The sequence below is a fragment of the Otolemur garnettii genome, unplaced genomic scaffold (assembly GCF_000181295.1).
Source record: "Otolemur garnettii isolate 467f Iridium unplaced genomic scaffold, OtoGar3 scaffold00002, whole genome shotgun sequence".
NCBI classification, from domain to species: Eukaryota; Metazoa; Chordata; class Mammalia; order Primates; family Galagidae; genus Otolemur; species Otolemur garnettii.
This window is the reverse complement of record NW_003852397.1, coordinates 23932739-23955463: the sequence shown is the minus strand read 5'-3', so window position 1 is coordinate 23955463 and position 22725 is coordinate 23932739. Positions and strand designations below refer to the sequence as shown.

Below are 22725 nucleotides of genomic sequence, written 5' to 3'. Positions count from 1 at the left end.
GTAAATACTCCTGTTTATTCTGTGTCTAATATAAAATAGTACCATAGCATCTCACCAGGTTAGTAATTGTATGTGGATTATTTCCATAACAGCACACCCTTTCTGATACATTTGTCTGGATTGAATGGCTGTTTAAAAGACCATGATATAGAAGGAAAGTGGCAATTGGTCTGATAAAAGTTAATGACTGGAATAATGCTTGGGAGTAGTCTGTGTCTTGGACAGCACTGTCACCTCAAAGCCATACACGGATTCATCATTCTTGAGCTTGTGAACAGATTTTTATATCTCACGTGAGAGTGACTCATTTTACAGAAGTATTATCTACTTTTTCTTTAGTGATTAAGTAATTTCACCAAACTTAGGCAGAGACAAAAGTTAGGAGTAAATTAAGAAGGAAATAAAGTGTATCATTTTAAAATCTTAGCATCCTCAGGTTTTTCATACGCCATCCTCTCCTCCTTCCTTGCCTCGTACACATTCCGGTTATTTTATTGAAAACACATCTTCCCCCTCTGCCAAGTCGTAGGACTACCTGGTAGTATCAATTTATCTTCTAACTCTTTCCCTCATTCATTCTGTAATGAGTCCCCTATCCATCAACCAAATGATTTTTATCTGCGCAGACTTTCACTCAGTGCTGTGTGGACTGGCTTCGCCTCTCACACTCGTGCAAGGGCAAATTTACTTTTAACAGATGCGTATTCAAAAATCAAAAAGCAAAACAAATTGCTCCTGGCAAGTTTAGACTCCCTCAAAGCAAGGACAGCGTAAAAATGGCAGGGAGGCAGTGCTAAGTCATTTACGGCTAAAGCTCATGAACTGACCCAACTGTATTGAATTGGACCAAGCCACACGTGAGAAATATGGAGGGCTGCTGGCCCCACCATTTTTATTCCTTCTAACTCCAGCCACCACAGAGAGAGAAATGACTAAATCTCTGTTTTAATAGCTGCTGTCAAGAGTGTTGCTCTGTAGGGCCCATTTCAGCAGTTCCTGATGGTGATATATGGCATTTCCCTGATTAACAGCCATTTTATAACCTGTGTAATTGGCCACAAATCAGGGGAATGTCATAATGTAGCAAGAAAACATCCCCATCTCCGCCGCAGCCTTGGCTTGGTTTTCTGCAGGAATTATTACTTGAGTAGCTTGTGGGTTTTCATTACTTTAAATAATGTACTACCCGAACTACAAAAAAAGACATGGAAACTAATGAACATTTTGGTTTCCTAACCCTTTCGACCATGCCTGTCCTTACATTTCTTTTTCCCTTGCGGGGAAAAAATGCCTGAAAATGGAATTCTTTCTTCCTTTTGATAATTCCAGTATGTGTGGGGGAACAGAGGCAAGAGTAGAGCCAGGAGGACAGTGTAAGGTGCTCAGCCCAGTGGGACATTTAAAGGAGCACCAAACTCAAACTCAGCAATCAAGATAAAGACATTTTCATGCAATATATTTTAAAAACCAAAGATAATGCATAAAGCGAGACATAGGATGAACAAAAGATAAAGACCTTGAGACAGGCTCTGTCCTTGCACTTGCATGACGCACCTAACCCCCTTTCAGTCTCGGCCCTGAGCAAACCTATCAGTGAGGAAGGAGTGAGCACAGAGCAAGAGGGTCAAGTCCGCTCGTCCAATAGGGAAATGGCTTTGGGCTCTTTAGAGTCACTCTTCAGATTGCAGTAAGAGCTGCCTCCCATGCAGAATTATGCTTGTAGGAAGTTTTATTTCCCCTGCAACACATAGTCCAAAGCATTTTACTACCAAAATGCCCCAGTTGTGATGGAGATTGAACTTGCAGTTCCATATCAGCCTCTATTGGAGACCAAAGCATACCAAATATAAGGTATTAATCTGAGAGAAGATCTCACTCTGTCACTGAGGCTGGAATGCATTGGTCTGATCGTAGCTCCTTGCAGCCTCAAACTTCCAAGCTCAAGCAATCTTCCTGCTTTGGTCTCCCACGAATCTAGGACTACAGGTGTTTGCCACCATGTTGAGATGGGGTCTTGCTGTGTTGACCAGGCCACTCCCAAACTGCTAATGTCAAATAATCCTCCTTCCTTGGCTTCCCAAAGTGCTAAGGTGTAAGCCACCGAGCCTGGCCCAAATAGAAATGATTTTTAAACTTCTTTCTCTTCTAAAATATGTAAGATAAGACCAGCACCATTCTTTCATTTAAAAAATAACTAGTTTCAAATTTGAGCTAGTCACTATGATATATACTGGACATACAAAGTTAAAAAGAGCCTGTATCTTTTCTCAACAGGATGGGGCACTAAAAATATGTGCATCTGGTCTTTATCAATAAAATGTATAAAAAAAATAAAAGAAGATAGAATACTAAGTATTCCATGGCTGTAGTGGTTGATGAAATTATGAGAAAGGTATACCTAGAGATGGGCATATAAGTCAGATGTAGTATGAGGTTTCCTGGAGAAGATGACATTGGAGCTAAATCTAGAAGGTCTGGTAGGAGACAGTTAGATCAAGAAGAGGGCTGGGGGATGAGGCATGCTAAGGAGAATAAATAACATTGTGAAAACATGGAATTTTAAAATAGTAGCATGTTTCGGAGGGATCATGGATATGTAGGTAAGGTCGGAGAGATAGATGAAAGCCGGGAAGTGGTAAGAAATGAAACCAGAGAGAGAGAAATGGGAAGCAATTCCAATGAGAAACAGGAGATACGCTTGAATGAAATAAGAAACGTAACAGCTGGCATGGAGAGCAATCATATTAAATAACATTCTCAAAACAAAACCCATCATTTATCACAGTGGATATTTCATGTACTTTGATCCTTTAATTGGAAACAAATACCAGACAAGAAAGTATTAAGAAGATCTGGAAACTTTCGGAAAGTGACACCCACGGACAAAACTGAAAGTTTTACCAAGACGTTTACACCACATCAGCTTGACTTTTCTTTTGTAACTTTCAGTTCTGAAGCTAAAACAGCAGAGTTTGGTGCTCTGAAAGCCTTCACATGCTAAGAGTTACTGAACTTCAGCTATAGGTGAAGTGATGCTACAGGAATTTAGGCTTCAAAATTATGAAATATATCTACTGCAAAATGAGATATGAAGGCAAAATCTTAAAAAAATGGTAAGAAAATTTACTTGTATTGCTAAATCCAGATGACAGAATGATCACAAAATAAGTAATAAATAATTAAAAACAAATTAAATTCTCCAATAGTGTGATCTACTATCCTACCAATTACAATGCAATTAACTAAATAAAAAAAATAAACATCGGCCACACTAACCTTTGACATCATTTGCTAACTTCTTGGCTTCATTAAGAACTCCAAAGCTTTTCTGAAGAGAGCCTCTGGCACTTTCCTTTAATAAACCCTGAGGACCCGTTGCCTGTGAATGGAAAAAGAAATGTCACATATCTATAACCATAAAAAAAATGAAGTGGTGCTATCTGGAAGGCTGGCAGCAGGCAGAGTTTATTTCAGGAACCAGTTCTGGGCTGCAGATTTAAAATCGCAAATGATCAGCACATATTTGATAATTAAAGTGGAGGCTGTTTACTGGGAGATGAGAGGTTGGTATAGAGCAGAGTCCTTAGAACTTCAGTGTTAAAAGGGAGGCAGGCAAGAGAGGCTGGCAAAGTGGCTGAGATGCCAGAGAGAAAAAGGAGCAATTAGAAGAGCAGGACATTACGGAAATTAAGAGACACAGAAATGAGCAACCCATGATGCCTTGCAGTGTTGCAAGAATGTAACTGATTAATGTTACCAAGGGCTACAAAAATCAAACAAAGGACAAAAAACATCCACTGATTTTATCCCTAAGTACTCCCTTTCTAGTTGTGGAGCGAGTGGGGAGTGTTTCTTGTATCCCCTAGATGTTGAAATGAAGATGAACACTGCTCCTTTTTAAAATGCATCTCAAAGTACAATGGCAAACACAATCCTCTCAATGACAATCTCTGAGCCATGATCTTCTAGCAAATATGTTTTTGTTGAGGCTTAGATTAAAAAAAGTGACACTAAGATAACAGAATGATATGGGAGAAGGAATGTTTAACTGGAATGTCTAGTTATCCATTTTTACCAGTGTTTGCTCCCCCGCAATCATTACATAAGTCATCTACACCAGGAGATAAATCGAACAGGATCTGATGTGCAAATTTTAAATTGGAAAAGTGTCGCAGAGGGCAACAAGGGCTGAGGAATGCTAAACACTGCTGGAGTAATAAATCTGAACTCAGGTTATCCCAGACATAACACTCTTTAATGACATCTGCAGTGCTTTCGTTACATTATTTTTATCAGTCACATTATTTGAGCATTAAACTAGGAAAGATTACAGAAGTTGGTACTGCGCTGGTCAAATTTATTTTAGTGTGTTAGCTCAACAACTTTCATTTAAATAATCCATTGCTCACAGAACAGATTGATTGTACAATACTATGATATCTACTAAAGGACATATTGCTAACATCAACATAAATAAGAAGGGACGCCATACGTAGTGCTTGAAAAATACAACCTTGGCAAATTATTCTAGGGAAAACGGATGGTGTCTTCCTCTGGGAACACAGGAATTCTTAGTTATGCAGTTTCTCTTGGGAATTAGATGTAATAACATCACATGAGTGTTATTTATTTTAGAAAAAAAAAGTAACAGTTGTTAAAATTAATGACACAACTCCAATGCATTTTACTCAAAAAAGTAAGCCTCAGGTGACCTACTCAGATTCTATATTTTTCTAAATATATGCACTGTTCTTACTCCATCGGTTATAGGTTTTCTGAATCAAAACAGATTAGAGATAGGAAATCACAAAGAAAGGAGGTGTGAAGAGTCTCTAAATAGACACGTGAAAACGGCAGAAGAAACAGCTGCCAAACTGTCTGACAATGAGGAAAGAGAAGAGAAAACTAAAAAGTAAAGAGAAGAAAATTAAAAAGTCAAGAGAAGAATTTTTAAAGCTCAGGAGTCAGTCTAAGTCAGTGGTTCTCAACCTTCCTAATGTCATGACCCTTTAATACAGTTCCTCATGTTGTGGTGACCACCAACCATAAAATTACTTTATTGCTATAATTTTAATTAATTTAATTGTTGCTATAATTTTATGATTGGGGGTTACCACAACATGAGGAACTGTATTAAAGGGTCACAGCATTAGGAGGGTTGAGAACCACTGGTCTAAGTCAACTTATGCTACCAGGGTAGCATAGGCCCCAGTAGGTGCCAACATCATTACAGTAAAACCACTAAGGTTGGTACTCCTGTGTCGTCAAGATAGCATAGGTTATTTATCATACTAAATGAAACAAGAAAGAAAAGAAAAAAGAGAACAGCTTTCCCTATACCCTCTGGGTGCGGATTCCTTTTTATGAAAATTATAAATTAAATAATGAAATATGTGTTTATAATAAAATATGAACTATTTCATAAAACATAATCTGGCAGACATCTGAAAATCACAATTTTAAAGCTAAGCTTGGATGTGCAAAGTGGAGGCCTGGTGTTAAGGGAGGGAGAGAGAGTTGATTTGTTTTGGGTAAGAAAATAAAGGGAAGAGAGAAAGAAAAAGGGGAAGACGGACCACACCACACTGTAAGAGGCAAAAGCTAGAGTTGTGGAAATAGTTGAGGGGCTATGAACCAAAAATGACAAATGTTAACTTTTTCTACTTTTTAATACTTTGCAACAGCTTTATTGAGGTATAACTTGGATAAATAAACTTTATATACTTAGAATGTACCATTTGATAGGTTTTGACATAGATACACTCATGAGACCAACACTGCAACAGAGAACACAGCTATCATTTCTTTTAATCCCCCTCATTCTTCCTTGTCTTCCCTCCATGTCTAGAGAAACACCTGTCTGCTTTCTATCACTACAGGTTTGCATTTGATAGAATTTTCTATATATGGAATTATTTAATATGGACCACAAAAAAATGTGGCCTGGCTTCTTTCACTTAATGTAATTTGCACATTTATCCATATTGTGTGTTGATTAAATATTTGATTCCTTTTTTACGGGCAGTAGTGTTTCATCATATGGCTATTACACCTTTATGTACAAACCTTGGTATGAATATACACCATCATCTCTCTTGGATCATACAGTCATTGTATCTTTAAGTTTTTAAAGAAACTACCAGTCTGTTTTCATAAGTATTGACACTGTTTAAATTCCCATAAGTACTACGTGGGAGATCCATTCACCTATATCCTTGCTAATATGTGTGATAGTGGTGTTAAATTTTAGACATCCTAATAGGTCATCATTTTGGTTTTAGTCTGCATTTTCTTAATGATTAATGATCTTTTCACCTGCTTATTTGCCATTTTCTTTGGTGAATTATCTGCTTTAATCTTTTGTAAGTTCATTGGGTTATTTGTTCTTACTATTGAGCCTCGAAAGATCTCTATGCATAATCAGGATATAAATCATTTTGCAGATATGTAATTTAGAAACATATTCTCCTAGTTTGTGGCTTGTTTCATTTTTTAAAAGTGTTTTTTTGAAGAGCAGAAGTTCTCAACTTTGGTGAAGTTTAATTTATCAAATATCTTTTCTTTTGATATTGATTTAAGAAGGATGGAATACATAAGTCATCTGAAACTGAAGTGTGTTTCTCTGTGTGTGTGTGTGTGTGTGTGTGTGTGGTGTGTGAAGGTTTTTAACTATAAATTCAATACTCTAATTAATATAGAACTCTCCAGGTTATTTCTGAATGAGTTTCAGACACTTTAGGATTATCAAAATATCAAAATTATTGAATTATTGGCATAAAGTTATTCATAATATTCTCTTAATATATTTTCTTATCTGCAGAACTTGTGAGTGACTTTAGTTGGTGACCTCTCTGATTTTTTTCTAATTTGTCCAGCTGGATGGTTATCAAGTTATTTATCTTCCTTCAGACACTGGTACGACAAAACTTGAACCCTTACGGAAAAGCATCTATCGATTAGACCTCTTTGTTGCAGAGTTTCTATCTTCTTGTGTTTCTGAATATCACCTGCTTTTTGCTCCAGGCATCTTTTCTTTCCTGCTTTTTAGGAAACCAGTGATTTCTTGCTGGGCAACCACTCCATGCTCAGATATAAAGAGATAAGAGGTGTATGTGGAAGGGTAGAAGTTATAGTATACACAGCACGAGGACAGGCAGGAAGGCAGGGACATTAGATGTGTGGATGGGGAGGAAGTAGTACAGCTCTGCAGGACTGTAGAAGAAGTAAGGCCATTAGGTAAGAGACAGTCATTTCAGGAAGGTTTGATCACTAAAATAAGGAAACTGGGTAAGGTGCAATTTGGGACCATTGAAAGTGTCTGAGTAGGAGAGCGTGATCAGAACTGCAGTCCAGGAAGGAGAGCTGGGCAGCTGTGTGTTGGCTGTTGTAACAGTATGGCCAGAGAAAAGACAATAGTAACCTCAGGCAAGGGCTATGGCATTGAGAAGTTTGGATTCAAGAGAGAGGGAAGACAGGCCTCAGTGTTCCAAGAAGCTCTCTAAAATATTAGTAAAGAGCTGATGGCATACAACTATCAGTTCTAAGCAGCCTGCCAACACCCAGGCTTCAAGTACAGGCTTTCCTTACGATAAGGGAATGGAAAACACTGCCATGTTATGGATGAAAAAAATAGTTTCGACTCACTGGGATTTGGAGAGACCCTTTTCCAGCATTGCTTAGTAAGTTATTGAAGCACATCAACAATATCAGAACAGGTGATGAAGCAGCATTTTCCAAGCTAATTATACTTTATAAATATTCATAAGCATTGCCTCTGAGTTTCTGAGCTGTGTCTACGGCATATGTGAAATATAAATGAGATTCTTCGAGTTGCAGAATATTTCATTTCTTGCCTTTTAGAGGTATTTTTATAAATAAGGATGTCTCTCTCTTCTGTGTGTACACAGACATGCATACATATGCATGGGTAAACGTATGGAAACATTTTAATTACATCACGCAAAACAGAACCTGTTATTACAGTAAGTGCTGCATGTTTTTATTAGTTAATAATTATTTATGAAAATGTGAGGTGATTTAAGACTTTAGAGTAGGGAAAAAATGAAATGAAAAAGTCTATAGAGATTTAATAGACAACCTGGCATTTAATTGGACTTTAATACATGTTAGTTTTCTTCTTCCAACTATTTGTTAAATATTCATATGACTCTGGCTAAAGCATAATGTCATTGATTTGATTAATAAATGGATGAACTGATGTATTTACCTAACCAAAGTTTTTAGTTGTCTCAAGCACCCCAATAAGCTCCGAATATTGAAAACTGGAAAGACCATGCCGCCTTTGCTAATGGAACTGGAATGGAGGGAGAGATAAATAAACAAAATCATTTGATAAAAAAAGGTGATCACTGTCGCAGGGAGCACAGAAACCCGAGTGTACGGCTGTCAGAGGAGGCTCTAGGAGGGTAGAGAAATGCGATGGTGAGACCCGAAGGTAAATTAGTTTATCAGACTGGCGAGCCTGTATCCCAGTGGTTTATTTTCTTAAACAAGCAAGCTGAAGGTATTATTTACATTGCCTTCTACATTCTACTTTGATTATTTTTCTAAATGTTCCTCAAATAACTTTTTTGTTAGAGATAAATGTTCTCAATGCCCTGAAAGAGGTGGCTGGGAGGGGAGAGGAAGGATATTTATTTTTGCTTTTGTTGTTTCTTTAAGAAAATTGTAACTGACAATTCATCAGCTTGGTTCATGACCTGTTCCATTTCTCTCTTTTTATGAAATGATTTATTTTAGAAGACAGGTCTTGCACATTTCCACAAGCATTAATGGGTTGAGATAATATGTAACTCAGATGGTTTTAAATTTGAAATCTTTTCAATAAAGAAAATTGTTCAAAATGTGCAGGGATATGTATATATACACACATGTAAAAATGATTGATGATTTGCTGTAATGTTTTTATGTAGAATATATATCAGAAGAAATTTATATTCTAGCAGGTTAGCCTACTGTTAAAAATCATGGATAATATTTTTATTATAATAAATTCTGAGAAAGAATGGTGGAATCTAGTCCTATATACATTTAAAAAGAGGTAATTTGTTAAGAATATTTTCAAAAATGTGTATGTGATGTTAATTGGTATGTCAAATAAAAAATAGTTATAAAATTCATCCATTTGTACAAAAATATTTACATACAGAAAGGTATAGATATATACACAAGAATATGAAGGAGATATATATATATACACACAAGAATGTTATAAAAGTAATTACTGTTAGTGGCTGGTATTATGTACATTGCATATTTGGTTCCTCTAGTTTGTCTTTTTATCCTATTTTTTCTAGAATGAACATAACTGCTCAATAATAATTAAAAAGATCTTATACAATTTTCATATAAGGAAATCACTGTGTATTAATTTTATTTGTTTTTTATAAAGAGGTAACCTTATTCATTTTTTATACAATGACGTATGTATTATTTATATAATAAAGGGCTTATTTGGAAACTTCTAACTTATAATTTAAACTGATCCTGAATTTCTCATTAAACTCATTTACCTTGGAAGCTTTTTGTTTTGTTTTGTTTTGTTTTTTCTGAGACAGAGTCTTACCTTGTTGCCTTTGCTAGAGTACTGTGGCATCGTAGCTCACAGCAACCTCAAACTCTTAGGTTCAAGTAATCCTCTTGCCTCAGCCTCCCAAGTAGCTGGGACCACAGGTGCCTGCCACAACGGCCAGCTATTTTTATTTTTTTGAGTATTTTATTTTATTTTTTAAATTAATACGAGAGTATAATTTTTAGGTTACATTGTTCTTATTTCTAGAGTAAAGCTGCATTTGCAGAAGAGCCCCTCACCCAGGGGGCATGTCATACACCCCCACAATGTGCACATTAGGTGAGACCCCACCTCCTGCCCTCCCTCCTTCTGCCGACATCTTCCACCTCCCTCCTTCCCCGAACTAGAGTATGTTATTGTTTTATTGTCTATGAGCATGTAATTGTTTATATGTTGGTTTCATATTAGTATGGAGTACATTGGATATTTATTCTTCCATTCTTGTGATACTTTACTAAGAAGAATGTATTTCAACTCCATCCAGGCAAATGTAAAAGATGTAAAGTCTCCATCTTTTTTAATGGCTGAATACTATTCCATGGTATATGAGTATCCCAGTTTGTTGATCTATTCATGGGTTGATGGGAACTTAGGTTGCTTCCACAACTTGATAATTATGAACTGAGCTATAAACATTTTAGTGCAAATATCTTTGTGGTAAAATGATTTTTGTTCTTCTGGGTAGATAACCTAGTAACAGCATTGCTGGGTCAAATAGAAGGTCTACTTTTAGATCTTCAAGTATTCTCCATGCTTCTCTGTAAAAAGGATGTACTGCTTTGCAATCTCACCAGCAGTGTGGAAGTGTTCCCTTCTTTACAAATCCACGCCAGCATCTGATGCTTCGGGACTTTGTGATGTGGGCTAAACTCTCTGGAGTTAGGTCATATCTTAGAGCGATTTTGATTTGCATTTCTCTGATGATTAAAGACAATGAGCATTTTTTCATGTGTTTGTTGGCCATTCATCTGTCATCCTCAGAGAAGTTTCTGTGTATTGATTTTAAAGGTGTTTTAACATGAACTATACATTTTTAAGTACTGTAGAATATTAAGATGAAACAGTGAATAAAAAATGAGTCAAAATATGACCCATTTAACCCAAAGAATAGCCTTCATCAGAAATTGTAGGAAAGGAAGGCTGCAGGTCTCTGGCATTGCGTGTTGTATCCTTGGATGGCAGAGGGATCAGTTGAGTCCCTGGGAAGACTGAAAGCCACTGAGCTCACAAAGGAGACTCAGAGACAAAACAGGAAATCCCCCAAATTTCTCATGAGAATTGCAAATTTGGGACTGTGAAATTTTGCGTTGCTGGAAACACCAAAAAAGACATCAGGGAGGATTTGAAAATACATAACTAAGACTTGGTGTTCCCTAATTACAGCATGACAGCCATAACTGCTCTAGCAACTGTGTGTGTCACTAGCCTGTGGCAATGAGGCAGGAACTGGGGTGCCAGCTGTAAGCTAGAGGTACAGAGGGTGGACACTAACTGGAACCTTGATCTTGAGTAAAGGCAATGATTGGGTGTCTGCTGAGGCAGAGTCCCTTTCCAGAGGTCTTAGAGCTTTCTCTCCCTGTAATGTTGGCAATTTCTCCTCTTTATTATTCCACCTATGGGTAGAAATTCTGAAGAGCAGGTAGAATGGCAGCAAGAATATTTCTGCCGGGAAGAAAAGCAGGCCAAATATACTGCATTACAGCATCTTCCCCGACAGAGTCTGTGTTTCTGACTGATGACACAAACCCTTTGATTTCTACCATTTTCTGTCCTGAATTTTTTAATATGTCTAATGTCAGATCATAAAATAAAAGTTTTTTTCTTTCCTTTAGTAGACTATGACTCAAATGACAGTATCATTTAAGGAAATCACTAAAGTCAGGGTGGCTTAACAAACACTATTTTCTTTTTTTTTTTTTTTTTTTTTTTTTTGAGACAGAGCCTCAAGCTGTCCCCCCTGGGTAGAGTGCCATGGCATCATGCTCACAGCAACCTCCAACTCCTGGGCTCAAGCGAGTCTCCTGCCTCCGCCTCCCAAGTAGCTGGGACCACAGGCGCCCACCACAACGCCCGGCTATTTTTTGGTTGCAGCCATCATTGTTGTTTGGCAGGTCCGGGCTGGGGATTCGAACCTGCCACCTTAGGTGTACGTGGCTGGCGCCTTAGCCGGTTGAGCTATAGGCGCCGAGCCACAAACACTATTTTCACACACAGGTTCCTTATTTTTCAATATGCATTAGATCCTCACCGACTTTTCCATATTTGCTACTGTGCAAAGCATTTAATTCTCAGATAGTTGCTGAATTGCTGGTGTAGAAGAAAAAGTTCTCACTAGTTTTAGTCACAGATTGAAGTAGTATATCAATTAAAATTTTTTATCATGTATATCATTTTCTCAATAACACTACACTGATATGTAAGTTCCAATAATGATAGATTTAAATAAAAAGCTAACATTATTATTTGCAGGACTGGTATTTAATGGTTGATTGAATAAAATAGAAGGTCTATGTGCCTTAAAGTTTGCAATATGGCTAGCACCATATTAAACTGGACCTTTTAAAATGCAATACATGGGCACATTTTCATATTGTGCAGAAAGTAAAAAGTCAAAAATTACCTTGAAATTCATACTTTGAAGATACTGAAAAAATAGTTCTACATTTTGTATGGAACCAGAAAAAAAAAAAAAAAAACCAAATGGCTAACACAATTCTACAAAATAAGAACAAATCTGGAAACATCACTTTACAAGTCTAAAGTGATCAAAATTATAGTGTTGGCATAAAAAATGAGACATAGATCTATGGAACAGAAGAGAGAATCTAGAGATGAAACCAGTCACATATTGCCATCTGATCTTTGACAAAGCAAACAAAAGCAAACATTGACGAAAGACTCCCCAGTCAATAAATGGTGATGGGAGAACTGGTTAGTCCATGTAAAAGACTGAAACTGGACTCGTACTTCTCACCACTTATGTATGTTAACTCATAATGGATAAAAGGAGAGAAGAATGGTGATTAGAGGGGGTTGGGAGGTAGAACAGGAGATGTACAGGAGATACAAAATTCCAGTTAGGCATAAGAAATCATTTCAAAAGATCAAGTGTAAACACCATGACTACAGCAGAAAACAATGTACTGTATTCTTGAAAATCACTTAGAGAGTAGATTGTAAATGTCCTTACCATAAAAAATGATTGGTATGTGAAGTAATATATATGTTAATTATCTTCATTTAGGCATTTACAATGTACACTTACTTCAAAGTTGTAGTTACATCACTTACTGCATGTTGTACTTGTTAAATACATTCAATTTTTATCAATTAAAAATAAATAGATACGTTTAAAAAATTAAGTTCCAAGCTCTGGGGACTATATTTATTATCACAACAGATGGCACAATGTCTCTTGAAAATATACTACATAGGAAGAAAGCGGAGCATAAGGGCCAAATAGAAACCTCTAGAAATTGTCTCACTGCACAAACACCAAATTCAATAAGCAAACACCTTCAGAAGAACCAAAAACCAGGTGAGAAGTCATACTACTTGTTTTTGACCTCATATCAAGGAAAGAGGCACTGAACAGGGCAGAGGAGGCAGCACAGCAGTGTGCTGCCTGTGCCACCCCTCCCTATCCTTTGGCAATGCTGTACCAGCGGCCCCCAGTGGAGAGAAAATCCTTGGGCTCGGGGAGGGAGAGTGACCTGATTATGGGACTTCGCATTGACACTTAGGGCCACCTTGGCACATGGTAACACAGCACAGGGTGGAAATCTGCTGGTGCCCACAGAGGAAGCTCTGACTACCCTGGCCAGAGGGAAATCCTGTGCCCTGAAACCCTAGTTCCCTGAAACCCTAGTTCTGGAGTTATGCTAGCTATGCCACCTGCTGACAGAGCCACCTGGAGCTATAAGGGTAGGGCTACAAAGGCTACAATCCTTGGGCCATTCCTACTGCTGTGCTGGCTCAGAGCCAGTAGATCAGAGGTGTAGACAACCCAGTGAGGCACCAGCAGCTGTGGCCAAGCCAGTGGCTGTATTACCTGCACCCCAACTATAGCAATGTGGATCAGGGAGTTTGCTTTCACTGGGGAAAGAAAAGGGGATAGCTCAGAGAACTTTTTTTGCAACTTGGGTATCATCTCAGCCACAGTAAAATAAAATACCAAGCAGATTCCTGGTTCCCCTGAAGTCCAGGCCTTAGTTCTTAGGCAACATTTCTAGACCCATCTGGGTCAGAAGGAAATATGCTGGCTGGGAGGGAAGGGTCCAGTCCTAGCAGGACTTAACCACCTGCTGACTAATGAACCCCTGGGCTTTGATAAACATCAGAGGTAGCTATGGAACAGTCACCACAGACTTTGGATAAGTCTGGCTGGGTGACTCATGTCACTCCTCCCCAACTCCAGCAGCCTAGCACAGAGAGGAAGATACTTTGCCTGGTAATCCAGGGAATTCTTCAATATCTCATCCAAGTGCACCAAAGTGGTATTGCCATGAGTCTGCAACAGCCAGTACTGGGTTGGGGCACCCCCATTACTGATAGTGCTGTAGTGACCACAGACTTAGATTGATATAATACTCAATTCCCTTTGAATACCTTGAAAGCCTGTTCTTTGAATTTGAAAGGACAAATTCAAACAAGTCCAGATAAAATAAATATCTAGCTCTTCAATGTTCAGACATCAGCGAACATACAAAAGCATCAAGAACACTCAAGCTCACCAGATGAACTAAATAAGGTACCAGTAACCAATCCTGGGGTGATGGAGACAGGTAACCTTTAAGACTAAGAATCTAAAATTACTGTCTTGAAGAAGCAGCTAACAACTTCAAGATGACAGAGAGAAGGAATTCAGAAGTCTATCTGCTGTGTGAGGGAGGGCATGATGCAGTGCAGCAGAGGTGAGCCTTGCAGAGAAATGTCAGAGAATAAGGAAACCAGACCCTCACTCTGGAATCCAGCAAAATTCTTTATTTTACCAAAGCTTATATAGACCATACTACACGTATACACCATTAATCAATAAACAAGTGACTCACAACCTCTTGACACAAACTTAACACAACAAATGACTCAAAACCTCCTGACACAAGCCTAACACTGCTGGGTGACAAGGAGTCTATTGATTAACCGATAGCTATTCAAACTCATATTATCTAAAGTTAATCTTAAACCATATAATGAAAAATAAGACCACAAAACAAGGTTCTGGGGGAATAAGCTGATTGAATGCTTGACCTTTACCAGATCATTTGGAGGCAGTTATCCATCTTAGGGAGTAGTATGGAAATTCCTAAGATATATGGGTTACTGTGTGCAGATCCACCCCTCCGAGGCTAGGTTCCAAATGATTTCTACATGATTAGTTCCAGAGCCACATACAGAGTGCTATCCAGGTCTCTCAACATTCTAACTCACAAAAGACTTTCAAATTTGCTCTCGCAGAAAGGAACTGTTTAAAGGCTTACTTACAGGTCTTCTGTCTATATCTATCAGAGAAATTTCTCAAAGAAATTGAAATAAAAAAAAGTCAAGCAGAATTCTGGAGCTTAAGAATTCAACTGAAAAACAGAAATTTCAACTTTTATTTTTTTATCTCATAGCACACTTGAATCTATAGTTAAACTTCCTTGGTACACTTAAGTTACGTTAATCAAAAAAAAAGAGTAAAATAATATATACTTACTGTGCTATGAACTTCTTTCGAAAATTTAATTAATGATCTGTAAAAACTTCACAGCATACCGTGTGTTGAAAAATACTCCACTAGTCTCTCAGAATTGACCAAGCAGAAGAAATAAAAAAGTAATAAGAGAGGACCAAGCCTGCAAGATCTAGAAAATACTCTCAAAAGGGCAAATCTAAGAGCTGTAAGATTTAGAAAGGAGGTAGAGAGAGACATTAGGGTAAAAAGTTTACAAAACATAAAAAATTCCAAACCTAGAGGAAGATATCAATATTTAGGTAAAGAAGGACATAGACCAGAAGGACATAGACAGATTTAACTCAAACAAGACTCGAGGCATTTAAAAATCAAGCTCCCAAAGTCATGGATAAAGAAAAGGTCCTCAGGGAAGCAAGAAAAAAGAAACAATTAACAAAGGAGTTCTAGTGAGTCCAACAGCAGACTTCTCAGTGGCCAGGAGACAGTGGCATCACATATTCAAAATGCTGAAGGAAGGAAATCTTAACCTTAGAATGTTATACCCTGCAAAAATATCCTTCAAACATGAAGAAGAAATAAAGATTTTTCCAGACCCCAAAACTAAGGGATTTCATCAACACCAGATCTGTCCTACAAAATATGCTAAAAGAAATTCTTCAATCTGAAGAAAAAGGATGCTAAGGCACAATAAAAAATAATCTGAAGGTGCCCAGCTCACTGATAACAGTAAATTGACAAATACAGCATACTCTATGGCTATAATTGCAGGGTATAAGCTCTTGAGTAGTAAGACTAAAAGACAAGCCTACCAAAAATAACTTCAGCAACATTTGCAGAGATTAAAACTATTACTCAAGCCACATTTGACTCCTGCAATTACAATGTATACAATATACAAGGTAACAAACATTATGGTATATATTGAGTATTAAAATTTTAACATAGGTTTTTACTTTCTTAAAAGGTGTACACCTTTTTTTGGGCACCATCTGTATATGCACTTAAAATTGAAATACCCAGATACATAAAGCAAAAATTTTCAGACTAAGGAAAGAGACAGACCCCAATAAATAATTGTCAGAGATGCCAATATTCTATTTTTTTGCATTAGACAGAAAATCAACATTATGTTCAGTGAAATAAACCAATTACAAAAAAGTAAATCCTGGCTCGGCGCCTGTGGCTCAAGTGGCTAAGGTGCCAGCCACATACACCTAAGGTGGTGGGTTCAAATCCCCAGCCCGGGCCCGCCAAACAACAATGATGGCTGCAACCAAAAAAATGGCCAGGTGTTGTGGCGGGCGCCTGTAGTCCCAGCTACTTGGGAGGCTGAGGCAGGAGACTCGCTTGAGCCCAGGAGTTGGAGGTTGCTGTGAGCTGTGATACCACGGCACTCTACCCAGGGGGATAGCTTGAGGCTCCGTCTCAAAAAAAAAAAGTAAATCCTGCATGTTTTCACTCATGTGTGGGAGCTACATATTAAAAACAATTGATCTCATGGAGTCAGAGAGTAGAATAATGGTTACTAAAGACTATGAGGGTAGGGGGGAAAAGAGGATGAAGTAGGGATGGTTAATGGGTGTAAAAATATAGTTAATTCAGTAAAATAAATAATATTTGATAGCATAGCAAAGAGATCATAATTAACAAGTTAGGGTATATTTCAAAATAAAAATAACTGAGAGTGGAATTGGGATATTCCTAACACAAAAAATGATAAATGCCTCAGGCAACAGATACCCCAATTAGCCTGATTTCATTAATTCACATTGTATGCTATATCAAAACATCACATGTACTCTATAAAGATATACAACTCTTACATACTCATAATAATTAAAAATTAAAAAAAGATATCACGTAGGTGACACAGCTCATTTCATAGACAATATATACTCAATTTGGAGGCAGGTCTTTTAATACCCAATTTCTAACCCACTAAGTTTTTGCCTTCCCCCAATTTGATTAGGAGATTACAGAATATTATTTGAACCTAAGTCTAATCATTAAAAAAAATCCTATATAATATTGATATTGAAACAGATATTCAGGCATGATCCTAAACTAAACAGGGAACAAAAAATAATTTTATTACTTTGAATTTTTTTCTCTGTTCCAATTTTGTTACTTTGATTTTTTTTCTCTGTTCTAAGAGATATTACCAATCTCTTGTGGTAATATAATTGTTTTATTAATTCTGAATATCTGAATTATAACAACTATTCTAGATTTCTAGCATCAGATTTCAGGAATGAGTGGGGATGATCTACACTGAGTGATCACCTATTGAATACCAAGTGCTATCTAGATGAAAATCATGTAATAACAAAGGATGAAACATTCAGGATTACGTGTGGTCATGTATTTTTCCACCCATAGGATGGGGGTGGTGTATTGTTGGCTTAAATTTTAATTCTGGAGACATTCTTTTCTGGGGGAAGGAAATAGAAAAAACCTAAGACACCACAGTCACCAAACAGTGTACACCCAGGTGGCAGGCCAGGGAGCTTGAGTTTTCTGAGAGGAGAGTCTAGAATGTTCTAAATGGAAACAGTGCACCAAGGACACAAAAGCTCCAGCCAAGGGGTGATGGACCTGGCCCAGCCACCACTCAGTATGCTGTGCGCCCTGACATAGCTGGCCCAGGGAGGGGATGTCTTTTTCTAACTCCTCCAAAGACTGCAAGGATTAGCAGAGCCCCAAACATACATTCCCATGGAGGAGGTAAAATATACAGTAAGGAAACAAAACCCTCAACAGAAAATTAGATGAATAAATTTAATATTCAAATTCTGAGCAAAAGACTGATTGTTTTCAGAAAATGGTATCAAGAGACTAAAATGGAGTGACTGTCGGGGATAATAGTGGGGGGAAAAGCCAGGATGGAATAAAGAGCATGGATCAAGGCAGGTGCATGACCTAGGGACGGAATCTTCCCTTCGGCAGGTTGGACACCCCTCCCCCACAACGACATGGGTCTTCAGATAATTCCTGCCCTTTACTCTTTTGCATTTTTTGTACCCACACCTTGCCTCACAGGGTATACATGAGAAAGAAATGAAGTACACAGTCCAGAGAAGGTTAGGCATCAGAAAAAGCAGGTAAGGTAGAAGATTAGAGTCAGTTGTGAGAATAAAAATGAACAATTCAAGTTATTTTATGAATGTAGGACCCTGCCCCCATCTCTCTTGCTCAGAGCACTTGATAACCACACAATCAAATGTCCGCCCCCACCTCCTGCCCTCACTGAAGAAAAATCAGGAGCCTTTTGGGAATTGAATGGCTAAAGAGAAAAGACTTCTAAGTCTTCTGCCTTCTGTCATGGAACAATTACAGTTACAGATAAAATGCAAATGTTAGCATCTATCCCAGTATGAAAGTGAAAAAGGTAGATGTTGAGAGGAGGAGGGAAGAAAGGGAGGAAAAGGGAAGGATGAGGACACAGAGATCTTTATCTTATATAATGTGGAGTCCATCATTTATGAAACAGGAAATGAAGCTTTAAGTACATTTACTTAAGTTACCATGTTGACAGTAAAGGATCTAAACCTGGTGATGCATACCTATAGTGTTAACAATGGATGGGAGGGAAACGTGATGTGACGCACTCAGGTAAATGACATCTCCTTCACCACAGCAGTAATAGGTAATGCTGCACATCAATGAAATATGTAATATTTCAATAATATATTCCTAACAATAATATATTATTAGGAGATACAGAAAGAGAAAAAATATTTGGACGATTTACAAGTGGCTGCCCTTGAGGGTGTGAACTTAGAAATGAGACTGATTAGGTCATGAATCGCTGCTTGAAATTATCAGCCTTTTTTTTTTTTTGACTTAGAGAAATTAAAACATGGATGCATAAGCAAGTAAAAAGAGAAATTTAGGGCCTTTTGTTGGTGGAAGGAATGAGAGTTGCTATTTCATTTCCAGACCCATTCTGAAACTATTTTAAAAAATTATTTTGGGATAGATCTCCCTGAAGATGGCTTTTGTAACTCCTCTTTCATTTTTATTAAGACATTTAACTAGAAAGTAATTTAAGCATGCAAGTAAGAAATTATACAGACACCTGAATTCCCATCACCTATATTTGACAAATATTAATTTAACATTTTGAGAAAATTGCCCAAATCTTCAAATTATGAATATTTGGAATTGTTCAATACGCTTTTATTTGCAGTTTCCATCTATGTTTAAATGATTGGCCTACACATTTTCTTTCCAAACCCTGTCCTCTGTAGGGTTGTGCCATTAAGATTGTACCAGCCTCAAACCACGCTGGGGAACCTTTGCTTCTTTTTCTGTTCTTTGGAACGTTTTGTATAATGGTCCTTTGCAATTTCAGTGGGCATTGTTATTTTGTTGTATTAATTACTAGTTCAACTTTTGAATGATTATAGTTCCACTCAGGTTTACTACTGTGGGGGGAGTAGATTTTGTTCTAGACTTATCACTTCCCCTAAGTATTCAAATATTCAACTTCATTGAATAAATGTGCTCATGGACTCCAGTACAGCCAAATCTATTTTTAAGCTATATTGTTTCCATGGTTATTTTACCGCTTTCATTCCAAATCCTGTTCATATGTGTCATCTCTCTTTGCTTAATTGTTCTTGTCTTCTGTGTTTATTTGCCTGTTTATTTGAACAATCAGCTTTCGATTCCGTCAACCCTATCTAATGTTCTTTTTGTCCTAGGTCATTAATTTCTGCTTTTATTTTTATTTCTCTCTTTGTCCCTTTTCAAACTTCTTGAGCAGAAACCTTAGATAATTAGTTTCTGTTCTTACCCTTTCCTTCCAGCTACAATTTAAAGCTGTTTTTCTGTTGGGGCTACTTCATTCTCACTGCCCAAATTCCGATGCAAAATTTTCTTTTCTGTTATCAATATTTTGTGAATCTAAACTGTATTATTTGCTTCAATCCTGGAATGACGTTAAAGTGTGTTTTTTATTTTGAAATTTGTTTTTGGACAATTGTTTTACATCAATTTCTAATTTTATTGCACTGTGATCAGAGGATGTATTTTAGGTATCGTTGGATCATTAGGAATTGCTGACAGTTTCTTGGTATTTAGTTTATGGACCTTCCCCCCTCCCCCCAAAGTTTCATGAGTACTTCTTTATTTAATGAGACATACAGAATTATTTATCTAGTTGACACAGAGTTCTACAAAGCCATTACATCATCTTACTTTTAAAAGTAACTATGGTACTTTTAAAATCTGCATCCTTTTATCTCTTTGCTTGACCTATCAATTTTTAAGAGAGTTATGTGTCTGATAAAAATCTCTCATGTGGTATTTATATATCAATTTTCTCATTCTGAAACCCTTATCTATTTATTCTTAGGCTTTGTTTTTATGACCTTGCAGCTTCACGATTTTTGTATCTTCCTGTTAACTTGTTCCTTTAATTCTATGGTGATGATTCTCTATATCCTCATAGCTATTTTTTAAAGATGTAATGTCTTTTTTGATTGCTAAAAATAGTAGCCTATCAATTTTTCTTTGGTTAGAATTTCCCCAGTATAGTATCTCTTTTCATCTCTCATTTTCAGTCTTTCTGTGCCTGCATGGCTTGGTGCTATTTGTATAAATCATATATAAAAGGTTGCCTTTTAAAGTTTTTTTTTTTTACATGCTTGCCTATTAGTTAGTGATCTATGTATCTCATTTAGAGAAATGTTTATTCAAGTATTTTGGATATTTTTGATTTTTTTCTGTTGTTGTTATGTGTTAGGAGTTCTTTATATATTTTGCATATTAGTCCCTTATCAGACACATGATTTGCAAATATTTTATGCCAGTTTCTGTGTTGCCTATTTATTCTGTTGATTGAATATTTTGCTGCATAACATTTTAAAAAACCCATTCCAGGGGCGGTGCCTATGGCTCAAAGGAGTAGAGCATCAGCCCCATATGCTGGAGGTGGTGTGTTCAAATCCAGCCCTGGCCTAAAACTGGAAAAAAAAAATTCCAAAAATAAATAAATAAATAAAATAAAAAACAATAAAAAATAAAATATATATATTCTTAATCCCATATGAAGATGATTGTTACATCACTGGCACTTTTAATCTGCTTGCATTTATTATGAAGATAACTTAAAGAAGAGACAGTGCTTACCGAATATTCTCTGTGCCTCCTATTTTTCCCAGCCTCCTTCACAGCAAGCTGGGTCATGTGGCCACTTCTGGTCAATGGACTAGACCAGATGAGGTCCAGGCTACATGTGCCAACATGGTAAGATGCAGCCTGTCTCTTCCTTCTTTCTCTTTCTGCCAGGACAACCTTGGAGGCTGCATAGTATATGCAGAGGTATAACTATGGAGAAGGTTGTATGACTAGTACATAATATGGTAAAAGATGGAGAGGGTTATATGACTCACTTTGGGTTGTGAGATAAGATATAAACTTGAATTGTGTTTAGCCTCTGATATTCAGAAGTTATTTCTTGAGGTAGTTAGGGATAATTATTCTGACTGCTGTATTTGGAATTAATTCTATCATATTTTATGTTTTTTACTGTTTTTTTATTTGTTTGATTTTGCTTTTCTATTTTTTGCCTTGTAGGATTCTTTGAAAATTAACTTCCTCTTCATTTTTTTTTTCTCTCTTCTTATTTGGAATATACAGCTGTTTGTGATGCTTAACCTTACAGGTCCACTTGATGAGACTATGGTACCCAGTTTTTTTTATCTAATACCAGTTAGATGTTGCTGTGAAGATATTTTTTAAGATGTGATAAACATTTAAATCAGTAGACACTAAATAATGGAAATTACCATTCATAATGTGGGTGATCCTTATCTAATCAGTTGAAAGTCATAAGAGAAAGGACAAAAGATTCCAGAGGGGAAGGAATTCTACCCCCTGACTTCCTCCAAACTCAAGACTGCAAGGTTAACATTGGCCCATTGGCTTGCCCTGCAGATTTTAGACTTGCCAGCCCCTAAAATTGTATAAGCCAATTCTTTAAAATATATGTCTTGGAGGGAGACGCATAATGGTTCACTAGAGGTATTGGTCACCAGATCATCTCAGAAAGAAGGAAAAGTTTTAGATTAAAAAAGCATAGTAATTCTGATGGGAAAATGCTAGAATCTATCATAGAGTCCTTCAGAAGAAGTTGCAGAGCAGAACAAGAAGGAACAAGCTTTCAGCAGAGATCAACTCCTAAAGAATTCAGAGTACATGGAAAGGTAGGTGGAGGTGTTTGTTAGACTTCTGGCAGACTTTAGGGTCCCAAGCTGTTGGACTAGTTTGTCTACCCTAATAAGCCCCAAAGCTACTGCTCTAAGTGAACTGGGAGCTTCTTGAGAAGAAAGCCCCAGGCTACCAGCCCTCTCTGGGCCACTCCTCATCACCTCACACCCAAGCTGAGGCAGTAGGCTCCACACTGCCAGGCCGCTGCCCATCACCTCACACCCAAGCTGAGGCAGTAGGC

General features: G+C 37.3%; 1 protein-coding gene across 2 annotated transcripts in view; it reads right to left on the bottom strand.

Annotated features, from left to right (window-relative positions):
* The window catches only part of LAMA2 (laminin subunit alpha 2), a 614120-nt gene that overhangs the window by 87686 nt on the left and 503709 nt on the right, over positions 1 to 22725 (bottom strand). For both annotated transcript variants that reach the window (XM_003781659.1, XM_003781660.1), the window contains exon 41: positions 3277 to 3379. In XM_003781659.1, the coding sequence (XP_003781707.1) occupies positions 3277 to 3379 (103 nt within the window). The remainder of the gene's footprint in view (positions 1 to 3276; positions 3380 to 22725) is intronic.